The 20,378-nt window shown below is 42.6% G+C and overlaps 1 protein-coding gene across 1 annotated transcript in view; it reads left to right on the forward strand.

Moving 5' to 3' along the window:
* EIF2S3 (eukaryotic translation initiation factor 2 subunit gamma) overlaps positions 1-19,789 on the forward strand; it is a 1,527,509-nt gene extending 1,507,720 nt beyond the window's left edge. Inside the window, exon 14 of the mRNA XM_044071831.1 lies at positions 19,487-19,789. Coding sequence (XP_043927766.1) covers positions 19,487-19,550 — 64 coding nt within the window. The 3' untranslated portion in view covers positions 19,551-19,789. The remainder of the gene's footprint in view (positions 1-19,486) is intronic.
* Positions 19,790-20,378: the final 589 nt, after the last annotated feature.

The raw sequence follows: 20,378 nt of genomic DNA on the forward strand, positions 1-20,378 counted from the left end.
AGATCCTTAGAAAGGTGGGGGAAAAAGGTATATACCTCGGCCACCCTAGCCATGAGGGCCTTAAATTGTCAGTTTCATATGCTTAAATATCAGCAGTTTCTGTTATCACAATTAAGAAATAAAATGTCTCAACCTGAACAACCAGATTTGAAGGAGTTGCAGGATATGATGCATAGTGCAGAACAAGTGGGTAAACACACCTTACAATGTGGCTATGATGCCCTAGAGGCCTCAAGTAGAGCTGCTGTTACAGGATCAGTCATTCATAGACATGCCTGGCTTAGGGAACAAATCTTGCCTGATCATGTGAAAGCTAAACTACTAGATGCTCCTGTACAAAAGGATGTGCTATTTGGTACTAATGCTGAGGAGATAATACGGAAAATGGAAGAAAAAGCCAAATCTATGCAAACTGTCAAAGCTTTTCTACAGGTTCAACCACCACGTTTTAGCAGAAATTGGCCTTCTAAAAACTGGTCCTTTCCAGCCACGGACAAGCCCCAAAGAGGTAGATACAGGCGCACAAGGGGCAGAGGACAATCACAAGGATCATATAGAGGCAGGCAATCGCAAACTCCAGCTCCAAGAGGTGGCGAAGACAGTGCACAACAATACAGGAAACAAACCCAATGACTTCCTCCTTTCCATGCCAAGCAAGTCTCAGCTGGCAGCACCCTTGGGAGGAAAGCTGGCATTATTTACAAGAAATTGGCATATTGTCACAACAGACAAATGGATCCTGGACGTTATAAACAGAGGCTACAGATTTCATTTTCACACACTTCCAAAAATGAGAGGCATGCCAAACCTGCCACACAATCAAAGGGCAGAGGCACAACTACAAATTTCAAAGTTCATAGACATGAAAGCTATTCAAGAGGTACCTACTCACGAACAAGTCAAGGTTTTTATTCCAAGCTACTTCTGGTACCAAGGAAAGGAACCGACTGGAGACCCATTTTGGACTTATCCATCCTAAGTACATTTCTAGTCGCACCAGAATTCAAGATGCTCACATTACAGCAGCTTCTTCCCATGCTGGGCAAGGAGTTTTGGCTGGTAACATTGGACCTCGAGGAGGCATACCTGCATGTCCCAATCAGACAAAGCTGCAGAAGGTACCTCAGATTTCTTGCCGGTTCAATTCACTATCAATTCTCTGCATTGCCCTTTGGCTTATCTACTGCGCCCAGAGTATTCACGAAATGCCTGGCATCAGTAATTGCCTACTGCAGACTTCAAGGGATACAAATTTACCCTTATTTGGACGACTGTTTGATCCAAGCGGACAGCAAGCACATACTTCTGGAACATCTGGCTTATGTAACACGGTTACTGAATTTCCTGGGATACACAGTCAACAAAGAGAAATCCAGGCTAACACCATCTCAGAAAATAACTTTCCTGGGTGCCAACTTGGACACAAACACCCAGATGGCCTATCTTACGCCAGAAAAACAAGGGCAACTAACTCAGTACTTCAAAATACTAGCAAATTGTACCAGGCTTACTGCAAGGAAAATCCTGCAGGCTCTGGGCTTCATGGCATCTTGCATTCTTTTAATCCCATGTGCAAAGTTGCATATGAGGAAACTTCAATGGTACCTAAAAAACCTATGGTCTCAACACAGCCACAGTTTGGAAACAATAATACCAATAATTCCATGTTTGCAAAAGGAATTTCTATGGTGGGCCCAAGCATGTCAAACAAACACAGGTCTCCCATTCTGCAAGCCTCAAACAAATCAAGTCATCGCAACAGACGCCTCAGATTACGCCTGGGGGGCGCACATGACAGGTGCATTCAGGGCAAATGGTCCTAAAAGGAAAAGCACCTTCACATCAATCAGAAAGAAATGCTAGCAGTGATAAATGCAATTACAGCTTTCAAGGACCTCCTGCATCCAGGACAATTATTGATAAGAACAGACAACACTACTGTAATGTGGTACATAAACAAACAAGGAGGAACACATTCGTACCCCCTGTGCAGACTAGCCATGACACTTTGGAACTTGGCTCTGGAATGGCAAATCGAACTTCAGGCACAGTACTTGCCAGGTTTGGAAAACACGCTGGCAGACAATCTAAGCAAAAATATGACAGATCCACATGACTGGACGTTGCATCCTCAAGTGTTTACAAAGATAATCCAAGCGTGGGGGAGACCAGACATAGATCTCTTCGCCTCCCACAGGAATCATCAATTGGAAAAGTTCTGTTCAAGGACCTTTCATCCAAAGGCCTGGAGAGTGGACGCCCTTTCATTCAGTTGGACAGCATGGACAGTTTACGCCTTCCCACCTCTGCCTCTTCTGCCCAAGGTACTCTTGAAAGCAAGAGCAGACAGACCGAAGATGATACTGATTGCTCCAGACTGGCCAAGACAACACTGGTACCCACTCCTGAGGAGCCTAACACATACTCCTCCCTGGTCCCTACCTCTAATGCCTCTTCTGCTGACTCAGCACAGCTGCAAAACTCTTCACAGCCAGCTGAAAACGCTCAATCTCGCTGCATGAAAAATTCCTTAACACCACACCAGACCCTACTCCCCAAAGAGGTGCAGGATGTCATTTTGGAGGCCAGAAGGCCATCTACTAGAAAGGCTTACTCCGCAAAATGGAAACGGTTTTGCTCTTGGAATGAGAAAAAAGGCCAGGACCCTAGAAAACTGAATTTGCCTCAGGTATTACAGTATCTAGCCGAGCTGCTGAACAGTGGACTTTCTTTTTCCTCCATAAAAATCCATGCCTCAGCCATTTCTGCAGAATTCAACACTGATCCACCCTTATTCTCTCACCCACTCTTAAGACAGTTCCTCAGAGGGGCTAAGAACATAAGACCACCAAGGAAGCAACCAATACCAGCCTGTGATCTTAATTACATTCTAGAAAAATTAACATTGCCTCCCTTTGAACCAGCTGCCTCAACAGATTTGCAATATTTGTCCTGGAAAACAGCCTTCCTTCTGGCCATTACCTCAGCTCGTAGTGTTTCGGAACTACAAGCCCTCATGGCTGTGCAGCCCTTTCTCATTTTCCATCAGGACAGGGTTTCCCTTCGTACCAACTTGTCATTTATGCCTAAAGTGGTATCCAGGGTAGCTTTAAATCGAGCCATACACTTACCTACCTTTTACCCCAATCCTCAAAACAAAGGGGAAAGGCTGCTACACTCCTTAGACATCCATAGACAGCTACGTTATTATTTGGACAGAACAAAGCCTTTCAGGAAATCAGAACAACTTTTTGTGTCCTATGCTGTAGGAGCTCAAGGGAAGCCAGTTACCAAACAGACAATTTCAAAATGGATAGGCCACTGCATACGGTTTTGTTACTCCTAACATGGAAAACCTGTCCCCACAGGCATCAGATCCCACTCCACCAGGGCCACAGCTACCTCTACAGCCTTCCTCAGAGGAGTTCCTACCAAAGACATTTTGGAGGCAGCCACTTGGAGTTCTGTGCATACCTTCAGAAAACACTACCACCTGCCTTTATATTCCAAAACTAGAGCAGGCTTTGCCACTGCTGTGTTGCAGGGCATTCTGGCTCATCCCAGTTCCACCTAGTGCCTACCACCCTGTGCGTAGCTTTGGGATTCTACCCATCTGTGATTACTGCAGCTGTATGCACGATGAACATAGTACAGTTTTGTACCTACCATAAATGTAGATGTTCGAGTGCTAATACAGCTGTAGTACAGGTTTCCCTCCCTCCTTCCCCTCTTGGTAAAGGCCTAGTGGCTAACACCTCCTCATACAACCTGATTGGGTTATCCTTCTATGGTGTATTTGCTTGCAACTACTGATTTTTGATTATTTTGCATTGCTTGACTATATATATAATTTATGTATTGCCTTCCTTCTGGGGGCACCTGACATCTGGGGCAAGAAAGACTGAAGAATATGGCGTCGGCTGTGTCTTATATACCCCTGTCGTACTGACGTCAGGAAAGAAAGCGACAACAACCAACGCCAGACCTGGACTATGGAATTCGGCCGACCGAGGGACCGCCTGACGGCAGAGAACCCATCTGTGATTACTGCAGCTGTATTAGCACTCGAACATCTACATTTATGGTAGGTACAAAACTGTACTTTCTGCAGGGCCTCATAGCCGCTCCTAATGCTGTTTAGCTCCAGCCTCCCATCCATGGCTTTGGGACTCTACCCAAATGTAATGACTGCAACAGTGAAACACGAAGAACATAGTACAGTTGTGTACACTTACCACAAGTGTAGATGTTCGAGTGTATTCACTGTTGCAGTCCAGGTTACCCACCCGCCACCCCCCTTTCTTCTGATGGAACCTATCTTTCCTTCTCTGATTTATACAACCTATGTGGTGTAGTTGCTTGTAGATGAAGGTAAAGTTTATATTGGTGCATGTATTTATGTATATATATATATATATATATATATATATATATATATATATATAAATTTTGGCTACCCTTTTGGAGGCACCTGATATCTGGGGCAAGAAAAACGAAAGAAAATGGCGTCGGCCGCATCTTTTTATACCCCTGACGACCTGACGTCAGGGAAGGGGCAACAGCAGCCGACGCAGGACCAAGGACTTTGGAATTCAGGCCAATTGAGGGCAACCTGCCAGCAGAATTACCCAAATGTAATGACTGCAGCAGTGAATACACTCTAACATCTACATTTATGGTAAGTGTACACAACTGTACTTTCCATTTTCACTTGTGTTAGTGTTGAACTAGCCTTTGCTGCAGCGTGGTTCCCCTAAGCTTCCTCTCATCCCAGTCTGTAAGCACTGGTTTCATTTTTTCATGCAAGTGTTTAATCGAATGGTTTGGGGGCTCCAGCAAGAGGTAGGCAAGCCTGGAAACTACCACAGTTACTGGTAGAGGCAAGTTTAGATTGAACGGGTTGTATTCCCCCTGTGCGCAAGAAACCCCCAAGCATACCATCACCAGAGATGTTTCCAGTCTTGCTTGGGGAGCATTCTGTTAGGACCTCAAGGTCGATGTGACTTGGTCAGCCTCGCAGAGAAAGCTGCTTATCAATGTTAAGGAGATGCCTACTGTAGTTCAAGGAGTAAGGGCCCTAAGCCAACTTTTCACCACAAAGGAACCTAAAAGTAGTGGCAGGCTAGTAGTGCATCAGCAAGGAGGAACAACATCTTGCCTTTTCTGCCAGCTTGCTGCAACAGCAATGAGAATTGCCAATATAACACCAAATGTTTTTTTGTGGTGATTTATATGACCTCGGAACTAAACACAGTAGTAGAAAAGCTGAGCAGGAAGGAGGTCTTCCAACAAATAGTTCACTAATAGGTTTCATAAATGGACTTGTTTGCATCACCTTTAACCTAAAATGTTGTACTCTTCAAGGAACCCTTACCTAGGGACATCAACAATGGGCATTTTCTGCATAGCATGGGTGGGGAATGTATGTTTGAGCCTTTCCTTTGATATCCAAAGTAAATCAAAAAGTAAAGAAAGGCAGATGCAGAATGCTCCTGATAACTCTTACCTGGCCCAGGCAGCACTGATTCTCTCTCCTCAGGGAGATGGTGGGAGTGGAATGCTAACCACTTTCCCACAAAATAATCCTTACTGACACACAAAGATGCACTAATACACCCCACTATCTAAGCTGTGAGCTTGGATGATAGAATTCAAATGACTTTTAGTCACCAGTACCCCAGGGATGTGTTTTACATAATCAGGGAAGCAAAATCACCTACCATTACAAAATCTTGTTTACTCAAATAGAGGGGTCTGTCTTCTGGTGCCATAAGGACCAGGACTTTATCCAGTGTAGAGGCATCCCTCCTAAAGTACTTTCAGTAAATTTATTAAATATAGGGCTAGCTTGCTTCTCCATTAAGGTCTACCTGCCTGCTTACCCTTTGAAACTATCTGTAGTTACTCTGCTCCCAGTCAGTTTCTTGAGGGTGGGGAGGTGTCCTTCACAAAAGCCTTTCAAGGGGGAGTGTGGCACCCCTTTAGATCCAAACTATGTTCTGGAAGGACTGACTAAAGGCTTGTTAGAGCCAACAACTTCTCTGGTGCACTTACCTAAGCCAGGAGGGTGCCAGAACTTTGACCCATTATGTTCATCACACCCTTGCTTGTTTTCTACAAAAACAGGATGTCTTGATTAATCATTTCTTCTTCCCTAAGGTAGTATCAGACGTTACTAAACCAATTCCATTCAACTTCCCACCTTCTTTCCTCGCCCACAGAACAGAGGGGAAATAATTCTGCACTCCTTGGATATGCACACACCACTTACATTTTACCTGGACAGGACAAAAAAGATTCCATATAGACAAACCAGTTGCTCATTTCTCTGTCGGAGACGAAATGGGAACAACCAGTGTCAAAGCTAACGGTCTCTAAGTGGATCTTTCACTGTATCCATAGCTTCTACACCAGGAAAGGAAAATGTCTGGCAGGTACAGTCAGGGGCCGACAGTACTAGAACTGCTGCTACTAATAGGGCTTTCAGGCAGGGTGCAGACTGCCACTCTATTTTGGAAACTGCTAATTAGTCATTTGTCTACACATTTACCAAGTATTAAAAGTTAGATTCTGAGTACAGAGAGAGCTGGATTTGCCAATGTGATTCTGCAAGGTATACTCAGCAGGGTGGCTCTTTGGTCTGTAGCAACCAGACTGCCTAAGCTCTGGGAGTCATCCCAAATGTAAGGAGTGTTGCAGCAGTGATGTATTGAAAATAGTACTATTATGAGCTTATCATAACAGTAGATGTTCAAGTAGATCATTGTTGCAGTAAAATTTCCTATACAACTCCCCTCTAGAGTCGCCCTTGATCCCCTTTTCCCTTGGCCAAGGTGTTTTATGCCCGTTTATGCAATTAGCTCTGTATTTACAAGATTCATAGCTTAGGGTTAGTTGACAGGTTATTTAATGATAAACGAGAGACACACACACACACACACACACACGAGTTCCATGTAACTAAGATCTGCCTACCACTGTGACAGGAGTTTTCCTTTTTGTCTGCTCCATGGCAGGGAGCCCATTTGAGCAAAAAAACTCTGAAAATGATATGAATGTGCATCCTGTTTTGCACTAGGACATTGGATGTGCTCCAGGGCAGCCAAATCGTGCACCACTGGTAAGACCCCTGAGCTGTTAAATTGTCAGCTGGACAGGGCTTCTAATTGAGTTTCAGGTGGAAGGAATACCATAACCATAACATCCATTATTCTGATAAGTTATCCTCACAGTTGTGCTATCCTCAGTTTGACAGATAACCTCCATAGGTTTAGGAGATAATTTTCATATATATCTTTCTAAAGTATAGCCAGTGTTATAGGTCACAAAAAAGAAAAGATGGGCTGAAGATAAAGAATAAATAGGCTTTAAGCATTTATTTCAATCCACCAGCCTAATGGGGGCAGAGGAGGACTGGGGACTTGAGGTCCAAATGTGAGGGGCTGTTTGTAGCTATGAGTTATTTATGGATGAGGTCACTACCTTATTCTTAATAGGTAATGAAAAACATTGAAGGTAACATTACCACTCATTATGATTAATAACCTTAAACAGAAAAACAACTGGTCATCTGTTTGTGGTTAGTCTAAAGGATGCCATCAAGTTTAAATGTATAGTCTGATTTGAGTGTGTAATGTTAAAACTCTTACAGACTGCTGCACTCATACTAAAAAAAACTGTGAAGTGTAACATGCAGGTATAATGAGTTATAGGGGTCTGTAAGAATTGGTGTGTGGACCACATCATTCATAGGCTCTGAAAGACTCAAAATTGAGAAACCAGTCAAAAAAATAAATACAAAAAGATATGTGATAGCACATTCCCCAATATTGTCAGACACTAGTATAAATCTGACCAAACAAGGACAAGGCTGGATAGGAGTCAGAGATGCAGGGACATGTAAAATGTAGGAGGAATATACTGATGTCCTTCAAGGATGCATCTGCAGTCTTTACAAATGGGTTGTCCTGTCGTCAGGCAGCCCTTCGGTCGGCCGGATTCCAAAGTCTGGGTCTGGCTTCGGCTGGTGTCACACTTCACCCGACGTCATTGCGGCAGTTCTTCGGGTATAAAGGCATCAGCCGACGCCATTTTCCTTAGTCTTTCTTGCCGCGTGGCGCCCGAAGCAGAAGCTGTTCGCAAGTGCCGGTCGGTCAGATCCAGAGATTACTACTACCGAATACTACTTCGAAGACTTCTATAAAGCTAAGTACCCCGTTGGGGACTCTTTCTTGCCTCAGCCGATGTCAGAGAAAGTTAATAACTGTCTATCTTGTGGGAAACAAATACCTCATAAAGATTTCCACTCCTATTGCATACATTGTTTAGGCCCAGACCACGACGTAGCAGCTTGTCTAGCCTGTGCTTCTTTTAACCGACGGATGCTTAGACGTCGCTCGGACTTTGCTGAACAGATTTTCGGCTCCGATTTTGCCTACATTATGCCGTCGGATCCTCCGACTACGCAAATAACCAAAAAACGCAAAGAAAAGGACCGACACTCGCGGTCCGCGGTTTCGGCCGAAACCGCGGTTAAGCAAACAACGAGTGTCTCGGTTTCGGCCGAAACCGAGCAAGCGGTTCTTTCTTCAGCCGATAACTTGCCCTCTACCGAGGCCTCTTCTAGCCTGGTAGAAACGGCTTCTGAAATCCAACCTCCTGTTGCGATTTCACAGGATTTATCAGACACCATTCCACTGGATGTTTCTACCCCTGCACGTGGAGCTGCTAGGCCTCCTCCAGCTATGTCTGTTAAGGCCTTTGCCAGGGCTAAAGCAGCCAAAGCATCAAAACCTGTGCCTGCCAAGCCCCCCTCTCACAGGCCCAGCACCAGCTCCCATATGCTTTCTTTGGCAGAGGATCTCATCTCTTTAATTCGTGGAGCCCAGCCTCATCCAGACAGGGCCTCTCTCCCTCCTCCAGAAAAGAGGCCTAGAGCAGAGCCCCCTGAGCCAGTAGCCACAGATGATTCCTCTGATGACTCAGAGCATACAGACCCTCCTGAGGCTTCTTATTCTCCTTACGAAGACTCGGATGCTGAGGAGTCCATCCCTTCAGCCTCTCCCCCTGAGGAATTTTCCTTTGGGGAAACCTTGCATGCTATGAGGGAACAATTTCAGTGGCGGGGCCAAGATTTCTCAGACTCTAGAAAAAGGCTTAGGACCTTTCTACACTTGCCACAGCATAGGCCTTTGGCTATTCCTCCAGTTCTATCTGGTGTTGATGATGCATTTAATGATGCTTGCTCTGCTCCTGATACTTTACCTCCGGCTCCCGCTAAGCCAGATAGGTACTACAGGGTCCCGGACACTCATCACCACTTATATAAGGCCCCTTTTGCAGATCCAGAGACTATCTCCCAGGGCCCTAAAGCTATAGCAGCTACTTCTTCTAAAAACCCCCTCCCCTCTGAAAGGGAATCCAGGTCCTTAGAGAGATGGGGTAAAAAAGTTTACACCTCTGCTACTTTGTCAGCTAGAGCTTTGAACTGCCAATTTCACATGATTCAATATCAAAAGTTTATGCTTGACCAGTTGACTAAAAAGCTGTCCTCTGAAGAATCTTTAGATAAAAAGTATGTTCAAGAAATGTTACATAACATTCAGCAGGTTAGTAACCATTCTTTAAAATGTGGCTATGATGCACTGGAGGCTTCCTTTAGATCAGCCATGACTGGCACAGTTATCAGGAGGCATGCATGGTTGAAAGAACAGCATTACCAGACCATGTCAAATCTAAGCTTTTGGATGCACCTATGGACAAGGTCAATTTATTTGGTGCCCCTGCACAGCAGGTACTAAAAAAGATGGAAGAGAAAGCAAAATCTGTGCAAACAGTAAAAGACTTCTTACAAGTTCAACCTCCAAGGTTTAGCAGGAATTGGCCCTCCAAGAATTGGTCCTTTCCGGAATCCTCTAAGCCACAAAGAGGCAGGAATAGGCGCTCTAGAGGCAGAAACCAATCCAGGGGTGCCTACAGAGGCCGCCAGTGGCAGGGTAACAACCAACGAGGCACGGATACAGCCACCACCACTACAACAACTCAATCACAGTGACTTGGAGGTGGCACCGCCTACCAGGGAACAACTAGAAGCACCCTTAGGCGGAAAACTAACATTATTTTCAAAAAACTGGCACTACATTACAAGAGAAAAATGGATTTTGCAGACTATAGACAAAGGTTACAGGTTCCATTTCCATACACTACCAGGAAAGAGAGGAATGCCAAACCTACCACCTTCTCAAAGGGCAGAAGCTCTAAAACAAATATCTCAATTATTAAGAATGCGAGCTGTGGAAAAGGTACCACTTATGGAGCAAGGGAAAGGATTTTACTCCAGGCTCTTCCTGGTACCAAGAAAAGAAAACAAATGGAGGCCTATTCTAGACCTGTCCGCTTTAAACACATTCCTCATTGTTCCAAAATTCAAAATGCTGACCCTACAGCAGCTTCTTCCCATGCTGGGCAAGGAGTCTTGGCTGGTAACTCTAGATCTCAAGGAGGCATACCTGCACGTCCCCATAAGACCCATTTGCAGAAGATACCTCAGATTTCTTGCAGGATCAGAGCATTATCAATTCTCAGCATTGCCCTTTGGCTTATCTACTGCGCCCAGAGTGTTCACGAAATGCCTGGCATCAGTAATCGCTCATTGCAGACTTCAGGGAATTCAAATCTATCCCTACCTGGACGACTGCCTGATACAAGCGGACAACAAAAACAAACTAACAGAAGACTTACACAGAGTCATCTACCTGCTACAAGCCCTGGGATATACAGTCAATACAAAAAAGTCAAGGCTGATTCCATCCCAAAGAATAACCTTTCTGGGTGCAGAACTGGACACATCAAAACAAATGGCATTTCTAACTGCAGAAAAGAAAGAGCAACTTCCTCTCTACTTCTTGGCATTAACAAAGCAGAGCCATCTAACTGCAAGAAAAGTCATACAGGTTCTAGGCTTCATGGCATCCTGCATAATCCTGGTCCCTCATGCCAGGCTTCATATGAGAAAGCTACAGTGGTACCTAAAGAGTTTGTGGTCCCAGCACAGGCACAGCCTAGAAACCAAAATTCCAATGATCCCATGCTTGAAGCAAGAGTTCTTATGGTGGGCTCAGGCCTGTCAATCAAACACAGGACTGCCCTTCTGCAAAAGTCAACCAAGACAAACCATCACGACAGATGCCTCAGACCTCGGTTGGGGGGCACACATGATGGGCAAGTGCATTCAAGGCCTATGGACTCAAGAACAACTGCATCTACACATAAATCTAAAAGAAATGATGGCAGTAAAATTGGCAGTACAGGCATTCAGACCTTTTCTCCAAGAATGCCAGTTGATGATGAGGACAGACAACACCACAGTTATGTGGTACATCAACAAACAGGGAGGCACACACTCATACCCTCTATGCCGGCTGGCACTGGACCTATGGGATGTGGCTCTGAGTTACAACATTCAGTTACAGGCAATTTATGTACCAGGAAAGGAAAACATTCTAGCAGACATATTAAGCAGAACTACAACAGATGCCCACGAATGGATGCTGCATCCGGACATTTTCAAAACCATCACAAGAGAATGGGGATTACCACAAATAGACTTGTTTGCCTCCCCATTCAATCACCAGTTGAAGAAATTCTGCACAAGGACTTACCACCCACTTGCTTGGAAGGTGGACTCCCTATCCTTCAGTTGGAAAAGCCTGACAGCATACGCATTTCCACCACTTCCTTTGATGCACAAGGTGCTTCTCAAGATCAAAGAGGAACGTCCGAGGATCATTCTGATAGCCCCAGACTGGCCAAGACAACATTGGTATCACTGCTGAGGAGCATGTCCCGGGAACAAATATGGAAACTGGCCCTGATCCCATTACTGCTGACACAGAACAACTACAACATTCTGCATCCAAACCTAAAAACTCTGCAGCTAACTGCCTGGAACATTACATGACAACAATTAACCCAAATTTATCTCAGAGGGTTAAAGACATAATCCTGGAGGCTCGTAGACCTTCAACAAGAAAGAATTATGCAGCAAAATGGAAAAGATATCTCATCTGGAGTACTGCAAAGGGGCAGGATGTGACACTGGTGAACATTGCCAACATCCTGGAGTACTTGGCGGAGCTCTTCCATACAGGCCTGTCCTATTCCTCCATCAAGATACATGCATCAGCTATTTCAGCAGAATACAGCTTGGATCCTCCTGTCTTCTCACATCCTCTGCTCAGACAGTTTCTGAGAGGAATTAAAAATGTAAAACCTCCCAGGAAACCTCCATTGCCAGCATGGGACTTGAACTTTGTGCTGGAAAAACTGACTCTACCTCCTTTCGAACCAGCAGCCACAGCAGAATTGCAATACTTATCCTGGAAAACTGCTTTCCTGCTGGCAATAACTTCAGCAAGAAGGGTCTCTGAACTACAGGCATTAATGGCAGTACAACCCTTCCTGATCTTCCATCAAGATAGTGTCCATGAGAACAAATCCTACTTTTATGCCTAAGGTGGTATCCAGAGTCTCTTTAAATCAGGCTATCCACCTTCCTACATTATTCCCCAATCCACAGAACAGGGGAGAAAAGCTTTTACATACCTTGGATGTACACAGACAATTACGCTACTACCTGGACAGGACAAAAAACAATAGAAAAACTGACCAGCTTCTGGTAGCATATGCAACAGGAAAAGAAGGAAAACCAATTTCTAAACAGACAATCTCCAAATGGATAGGTAATTGCATTAGATTTTGTTACTCCTACCATGGAAAGAAAACTCCAGAGAACATCAGGCCTCACTCCACAAGGGCTACAGCCACTACCACAGCTTTCTTACGAGGAGTGGCTACCAAGGACATTATAGAGGCTGCTACTTGGACCTCCGTGCATACATTTGCCAAGCATTATAACTTACCTCTATACTCTAGATCCCGTGCTGGTTTTGCCACTGCTGTTTTGCAAGGGATCCTGACTACACCATAATCTATTCTCATTTCCTCCTCCCCTAGTTTAGCTATGGTATTCTACCCATTTGTAAAGACTGCAGATGCATCCTTGAAGGACATAGTACAGTTTTGTACCTACCATAAATGTAGATGTCCGAGAGGAATGCATCTGCAGTCAGGATTACCCACCCTCCTTCCCCTCTGAGGTACTCCTAGGGTACTTACCAATCTTCAGCTAGCTTGGGGGGGATCTATTATGGTGTATTTGTTTGTATATATATGTACATACATGTTTATTTTGTGTGTTTGCTCTCTACTATTTGGAAACTTTGGCATTTATCCAAATTTAGCCATCCAAGAGGGCACCTGGCATCTGGGGCAAGAAACACTGAGGAAAATGGCGTCGGCTGATGCCTTTATACCCGAAGAACTGCCGCAATGACGTCGGGTGAAGTGCGACACCAGCCGAAGCCAGACCCAGACTTTGGAATCCGGCCGACCGAAGGGCTGCCTGACGACAGGACAACCCATTTGTAAAGACTGCAGATGCATTCCTCTCGGACATCTACATTTATGGTAGGTACAAAACTGTACTTTCTCACAGAAGAGTATACTGGAGTGGATGCCCACAGGGAGAGATTAGATTGCTAAGAATGTAACCAAGAAGAAATCAGTTCATGAAGGATAAGAAACTTGGATATGGTAGCATTAGACAGCTATCAAAAAAAAAGATGCATTGGAATCAAAATAAGGGAAAACAAAGATGCTAAATGGTGGATTGAAACCAGTAATGCTATAAAATTAGATGTCTTGGAGGGAGATATCCTTGAAAGAGGTCCTCAAAGTTTGGACAGAAAAACTATACAACGGATTCTAAGTTAGGCAAATTGTTTAAGGTTATATTGTTGTATACTTAGTGGCCAAGTGGAAATGGGAATTGCAGCAATTTCAGAACTGGTGTGTCATGCTAAAAGTAAGTCACATTCAACTTGATTTCTAGGTACAGATGCTGCTTAAAATGTTTTGGTTAAGTAGAATGGGCTTGTAAGAAAACCCATGCAAACAAGACATTCAGATATGCTCAATGGTGTAGAGTAAGGAACTGAACAGTAAGTGTTACAATCTGCTGTAGTAGGGCATGTGACACAAGTGCCTTGAAACTTCATTTAGAAACTCAGCTTCATGAGGAAACCTGAACATTAACTTAAAAAGGGCCTCAATTTTGACATGTCACCTCAGAGGCTGAGTTCCCTCATTCTTTTAAGCTGAATCTTTAAAAGAAAAAAAAAAGGAATGCTAATATTACTAGGCCTTTATAGAGATGGCAGATGCTGAAAAAATGTTGGGTCTTAGATGAAGTATCCTGTGAGGAACTGAACCTTATGCCCTTGAACATGCAGAACTGGCTAAAGTGGTAATAAAACTGAGAGACTGTATTATACAAAACTGGTAATATTCCCCAAATGTAATCCAGCTGGCAGAGTTGCTAGATCTAGCATTATTAGTGATAGAATTTCTTCAAAGATAGTGCTGGTGTGTGTCTGAAAAATTAGTGTCTGAATGAACCATTTTGAAAAGGTGTCTGCAGCACCTGATCTCACTTGTTCCTGTAAAGGACTAAGACTCACGATCATGTGGAGCTCTTGAGCTGCACAACTACTCTGAAATAGCACTGATTCCTGATGTATCATTTTGGTTTATCTGCTCGCATGTTTGTGCAGCTACTTCAGATTTAGAGATGATTGTTTATCTGACTGTACTGATCAGCTGAAAACTTTAAGGGTGAGAGTGGCATATTTAGGCAGAAGATAATCTGAAGAATGAGCCATTGTAAACCAAATGACCATCTACTCTCCCATTTGAACTACTGTGTTCTTATGAAGAAATGTGTATATACTAAATTTTACCTGCCTGTGGGCAAGGGGGCAGAGAGAAGCAGAGGATAAAAAAATTGGAGATCACAGCTGTAAAACTGGAAAGCAGATTCTTAGTCTTGCCCATTAAAAAAAGGTAGGACGTTAACTACTGAATGTCTATTCCACTGATCTCAAGGCAAGAAGTGAAGGATCAAATAAGCAGATTAATAAAAATATCCTGATATCTTTTCAGAACAGGAAGGAGAGTTTGAGCAGTTATGTAGACTGGAATACATCCAGAGACCGTATCCTCCGAAAAGTTGACTACTTCTGAACTTACTAGGGTACACATGCCATTTAAACGGGGAGAAAGAGTGGAAGTTCTGATATAAGGTGGCCAGTACCAAAGTGAGTTTGTATTCTCAAGAGACATATGTTAGTATGTAATTGTGATCCACCTACAGCCTGAAAAGGAAGAAGGTGCAAGGTGTAAACAAAGGACAAATTCTTTAACTGAATTTCACCTCCTTTCCTGCAAACAGGAATCAAGTTGGAAAGTGCTGTAAAGAAATGTGGCAAAGCTATAAGCTGACCACATTTGGTGAAGGGTAGTATAATGTTATCTGTAACCCACTTGACCATGGAGACATAACAGCAAGGAGGGAAGGAACCATTTGTATGAGCCTGAACTTTGTCATGAAAATTAAGTTCCATTCTGTATTCTTAAAAGCAGGCTATTAAGATTAAGCAGTTAATCCTGTAAAATTGTAGTTTGTATGGTATATGGGGGAAAAATCAATCATTAGGTGAGCATATCACCCTAGATCATCATGTATAGGTCTGATTGTCTTTGGAAGCTAGCGCTAAAGCTCCGTAAACTCTTAAAAGAAAAAAATATATATGTAAAAATGAAACACTTAAAAAAAATTACAGTAATCACCAAGAAGAACAGAAAAATCTGATGCTCGTGACCAAGATTATTGGTGACATAACCACTCTCAATAAAAACTCTGTGGATCAAACTCAGTGGCTGTAGGCCAATGAAAAATGGTCCATATTAGCATCCAGTATTGGTAACAAACAAGGAGAGTTAAGGTTAAGACTAAGTACATATTGACAGTGACTGATATTGGCACTTGGCACTGAAGGCAAGCCTCAAATATTAGTAGGAAAGGAAGTATCGGCCCCAGTAGCACAGTTTGGGTTGAGACCCGTGACTGCCAGACAGATGTTAAGAATTCAACTTGATGTCCAGCTTTTATAAACTGATCCCTTCTGTGGACCTGGGTCGACATGAATGTGGAAACTGACCCAGCCAGTCAACATCAGGCCAGGAATTAAAGCTTCCTAAAACTCATGTCAACCCAGATCTGGGGTCAGTGTCAAGGTGAAGCTTGAGCCCAGAAGGGAACAATGTCAAAAGAAGTCCATGAGCCAAATAAAAGTACAGCCAGGGCTGATACTAAAGCCTAAAGTAGGCTGATTGAAGAGAGACTGAAAGCAATTGTCTCAAAGGCCACTGAAATATAGTATGTTCAAGGTTAACATTTGAACGTCTGTAATGTACCTGGCTCGTTTCAAGCACCAAACAGAATATTTTAACAATGCCTGTCAACTTTTCAAATGCATGTCACTAATTTTAAGAAATCTTGTTTTCAAAGACTGATCAAATTGAATGTCAAGAAAAGCCATTTACTTTATTTAAATTTAACTGTGGTAGAACATTGATCACAGTGGACCAATTTCAGGTTCAGACCAGAGTTCAAAATAATAAAACAAAAACAGATCTGTAGTAATTTCCATTGCAAACTAAAAACATTTGACTTGGTATTGAAAGTGAAGTAACAGAAAGGCATTGTGTACAAATAAAATGTAGAACCATTTACAACTTGACATATGTGGTGCTACATCTATATGTAGTTTAGTTTTTTACTGTATATTATACTTGCTAACTTGCTATGTAGAATACCAGTTCAAAAGGAAAAGAAAAAAAAATAACACTAGAGAAGTATTGAGGGCTGAAGAGATTCAAAATGGGGGCTTAGGAGATCAAATAGTTTATCATCCAGTAAAACAAATATTGCGAGAGGGAGTTAAGTGATGTAGCCTAGGGGGAGGCACCTGCATTAAGCCAGTTTGAAGAAATATGCTTTCAGTTGCAGTGCGTACTAAAAAAGGAAAAATGCCAATCAATACAAAAAAGTATACAGTTAGATGGTCCATTCTCAGTATTTTAACTGAGCAGTACTAAAGAATTAATAGTATCTGCACAGCAAGAATCTAACATAAATTCCTGTGCCAGAGGAAAAACAAACGCGTCAAATTTTCAGATACTAAAGGATCTGCATTCGGAGGTGACTGAGAGAAGAGAAGACAGGAGATAAAAGGAAAATGTGCAAAGCCAAAAAACAGCAAACGTGCCCTAAAGTAAAACCTAGTAATACACAAGAATGGTACACTGGGGTGGGGAAATGGTTCAAAATTGAAAGAACCACCAAAAACTGGTAGTGGATAAAAATTCAGTTGATTTCAACTATACCGTAGTAGGAATGAATAACATTTTGGCAGACAAGTCAAATTTTCAGATACCTAAGGATCTGTATTTGGAGGTGACTGGGAGAAGAGACAACAGGAGATAAAAGGAAAATGTCCAAAGCCAAAAAATAGCAAATGTGTACTAAAGTAAAACCTGGAAATCCACAAGAATGGTGCACTGGGATGGGGAAATGGTCTGAAAAACCACCAAAAACCAGTAGTGGATAAAAACTCAATTTAATACAACGACACTGTGATGTAACAGGCAGGACTGACCATCCCAGTGCTCTGTTCTTCTGGAAGACATAGAGTCTTGATGAGAAAAAAAGAACACTAAAAACTGCAAAACAAAAGAAAAAATGTAGCCTACAGCCATTCACAGACTATAGCAAAAGTCAGTGACTCAAGTTTCACACTCCCCTTTTGTGCTGGAAGACCTGAAGACTGCAAATCCTGTTCAAATTCTAGGTTTTCGGATTGCTAACACTACAGTGCAGCATTAGGGTGTGCTGCAGTCCTCTGTCTTCCTTTGGATGAGACATTAAAATGAAGTCCCATCTACTTGACTTGGTGGTAGCTCAGTTGCATGTGAAAGATCCCATGGCGCTTATCGAAAAGAGTTGGGGGAAGTTCCATGGTGTAGTTTAAAAACCACATTGGGTCTCCGCTGAAAAGAGGCTACTAGTCTAGTTAGACTAACCGAGTAAACAAAGTGTGAATAAATATAAAATGAGAAGTGGAGAGGTATTTTCTATCCACAGGCGTACAGTAAAAAGGGAGAAGCTGTGCAGCCTGGGAAAGTTTTAGATGTTGAACTGTATAAATCCTGGCAGCCATCGTCCTAGAGGTGGCGAAAGATGTTCTGTCACGTCAACTGTTCAGCTCTTGTTCTTAGGAGGGAAGGTTGGCAGTTGCCAGGGAAACCTCAAGTGTATAAAGAATGCATTGTTTTTAGCCATCAGACTGTAGACTTTGGAAAATCTTGCTGTCAAATGTCACTGCTCCAAAAGAGTAACCATTTTCAGTGTTTGCTTAAACAATTGTTTGCATTATAGACATTTATGCTCTGGTTACTTGGTCACTGTCTCCCACCTTCACCAAGCATTATTGCTTGGATTGTTACTCACTCCAGGAGCTAATTTTCATTTGGTACCTTGCTACTTCAGAACTTGGGTTTCTGAACTTTCACCTCTTGGCTGTCTTGTGGCTTTTGATGGCCATTGGGAGTTTGCTACTTGTGACTTTTTGTCATAGACCCCACATCAAGAAGGGTCTGATATTGGGTAATGCATTCTTACCTGTTCAGTTGAGCTTCATGGGTTCTCCATGGGGATAGTAAATGGATTTCTAGCAGTCCTCTGATATTATTGCCCTTCTGTACAATCCCATGAAAGTATGGCAAGTAAAAAGTAACCTATGTAAGAGGTGCCCAGACCTTCATTCTTCTTGTTATGCAGGAGACTTGCATGTTACATAGTTAGAGTTGTCAAGATTAGAGTGCTGGAGTGCTCTGCTAGTGTTGTGATTGTGCATTTCTTGGCAGTAACTCCACCCCCTGAGTGAGCACGTCAAAGAAAGATGCACTGAATTGGAGTTGAGGAAGGAAGGAGAAATAACAGATGACAGTGTATCAGGTTGATTTGGGTGGGTAATTATGGGTAGAAAAGTGGCTAGGATGGGGTAAAGGGGGCAGCTGCCCGTGGTGCAAGGCATTAGGGACATGATCAGCTGTTGCCAGAGATGCTGTATTGCAGTACAGGCTTTCAAAAGTGAATGCTGATACTGTTTGTGTGGTCAGGATTGAAGTCATTTAGTGTATGGTAATGTGACTGCAGCAAGTTGGTTATTATATTTGTAGCAAGTGGGTTTGCTACAGTTTTGTGCCCAAGATGTTCCTCAACTTAAAGTTGAGGGTGCCAGATTGGAGACTGCACCAGATGCTACAGAAGCTAGTTGTTGATCTCAATATAACTGTTTTGTATCAAGTATCCACCTCTTTCTTGGACTAAAATAATAAGACTTGGTGGTACATGTTTAATTGGAAAGTTATTTGACAACACCTTTTATAGTTCAGCATTTTTCTTTAGAGTTTTGATATTTACTTCCACAGAATGTTTGACATTGTGTTGGTTATTTTCATGCAGATTAATTGGCTGGGGGCAGATACGACGAGGTGTTACAATCAAGCCAACTGTGGATGATGACTAATAGTAAGATCAAGGACCCGTCACTATGAGAAGCTTTTTCACTCATGGAAGCAGTTTGTCAGCTAATCTTCAAAGGACATCCAATCTTGTTTGAACAATTCCACACACTTGCTGTTTCCATATTTCCCTGTATAGAGGCATCTTTTTTTCAGCAAGGATAGGAGATTCTGAGAAGATGAGATCTATGCTGCGGCCTTTTAATGTTTAGGCTGTCAAAAAATAAAGAATTTTGAAACTACATGTTCATTGTCAGTTTATTTATTTTGAAGTTTTTGTATGAACTTTGGAAAGTGCAGTTTAAAATGAAAGGTTGATCTGAAGTCCAGAAAATGAAATTTTTGAGTAGCATATCATCTGAAAGGCACTGAGAGCGATTTAATGAACATTGATCTCTGTTGCTTTTTTGACATTAACTTTAGAATTGTATACACATTTGCTTTGAGGTGTTAAGACTACAGATTTTGAGTTTCACAATATGGTGGCACTTAATTGCATTCAGTGTTTGTCTGCTGAGTAGACAGTTTTAAAAGATCTATTTTTGTTTTGTTATACACATTAGTTTTTCACCTTTTAAATAGTTTATTTTTACTAAAATTGTTGGTCTCAGAAGAGCTCCAGAGAGTTGGGTGACCAGCCTCTGCTCTTCTGTTTATACCAACCACCCGAGAGAACTACAGATGCTAGGCTCATTTTTTGCTTCTGCATTTGTGTACTTTGTATTTCAGACCAGCTGCTGCTTTTGTCTAATTTAAGTAAAGGATCTGTTCTGCTGTGCTGCCTTTTACACTGTTGCTTAACTGACTTAAAGAAAAAAGTATTTCTGCTTTTT

This window comes from Protopterus annectens, chromosome 5.part0 (genome assembly GCF_019279795.1).
Source record: "Protopterus annectens isolate FY-2018-M chromosome 5.part0, PAN1.0, whole genome shotgun sequence".
In the NCBI taxonomy this organism is placed as follows: domain Eukaryota; kingdom Metazoa; phylum Chordata; order Ceratodontiformes; family Protopteridae; genus Protopterus; species Protopterus annectens.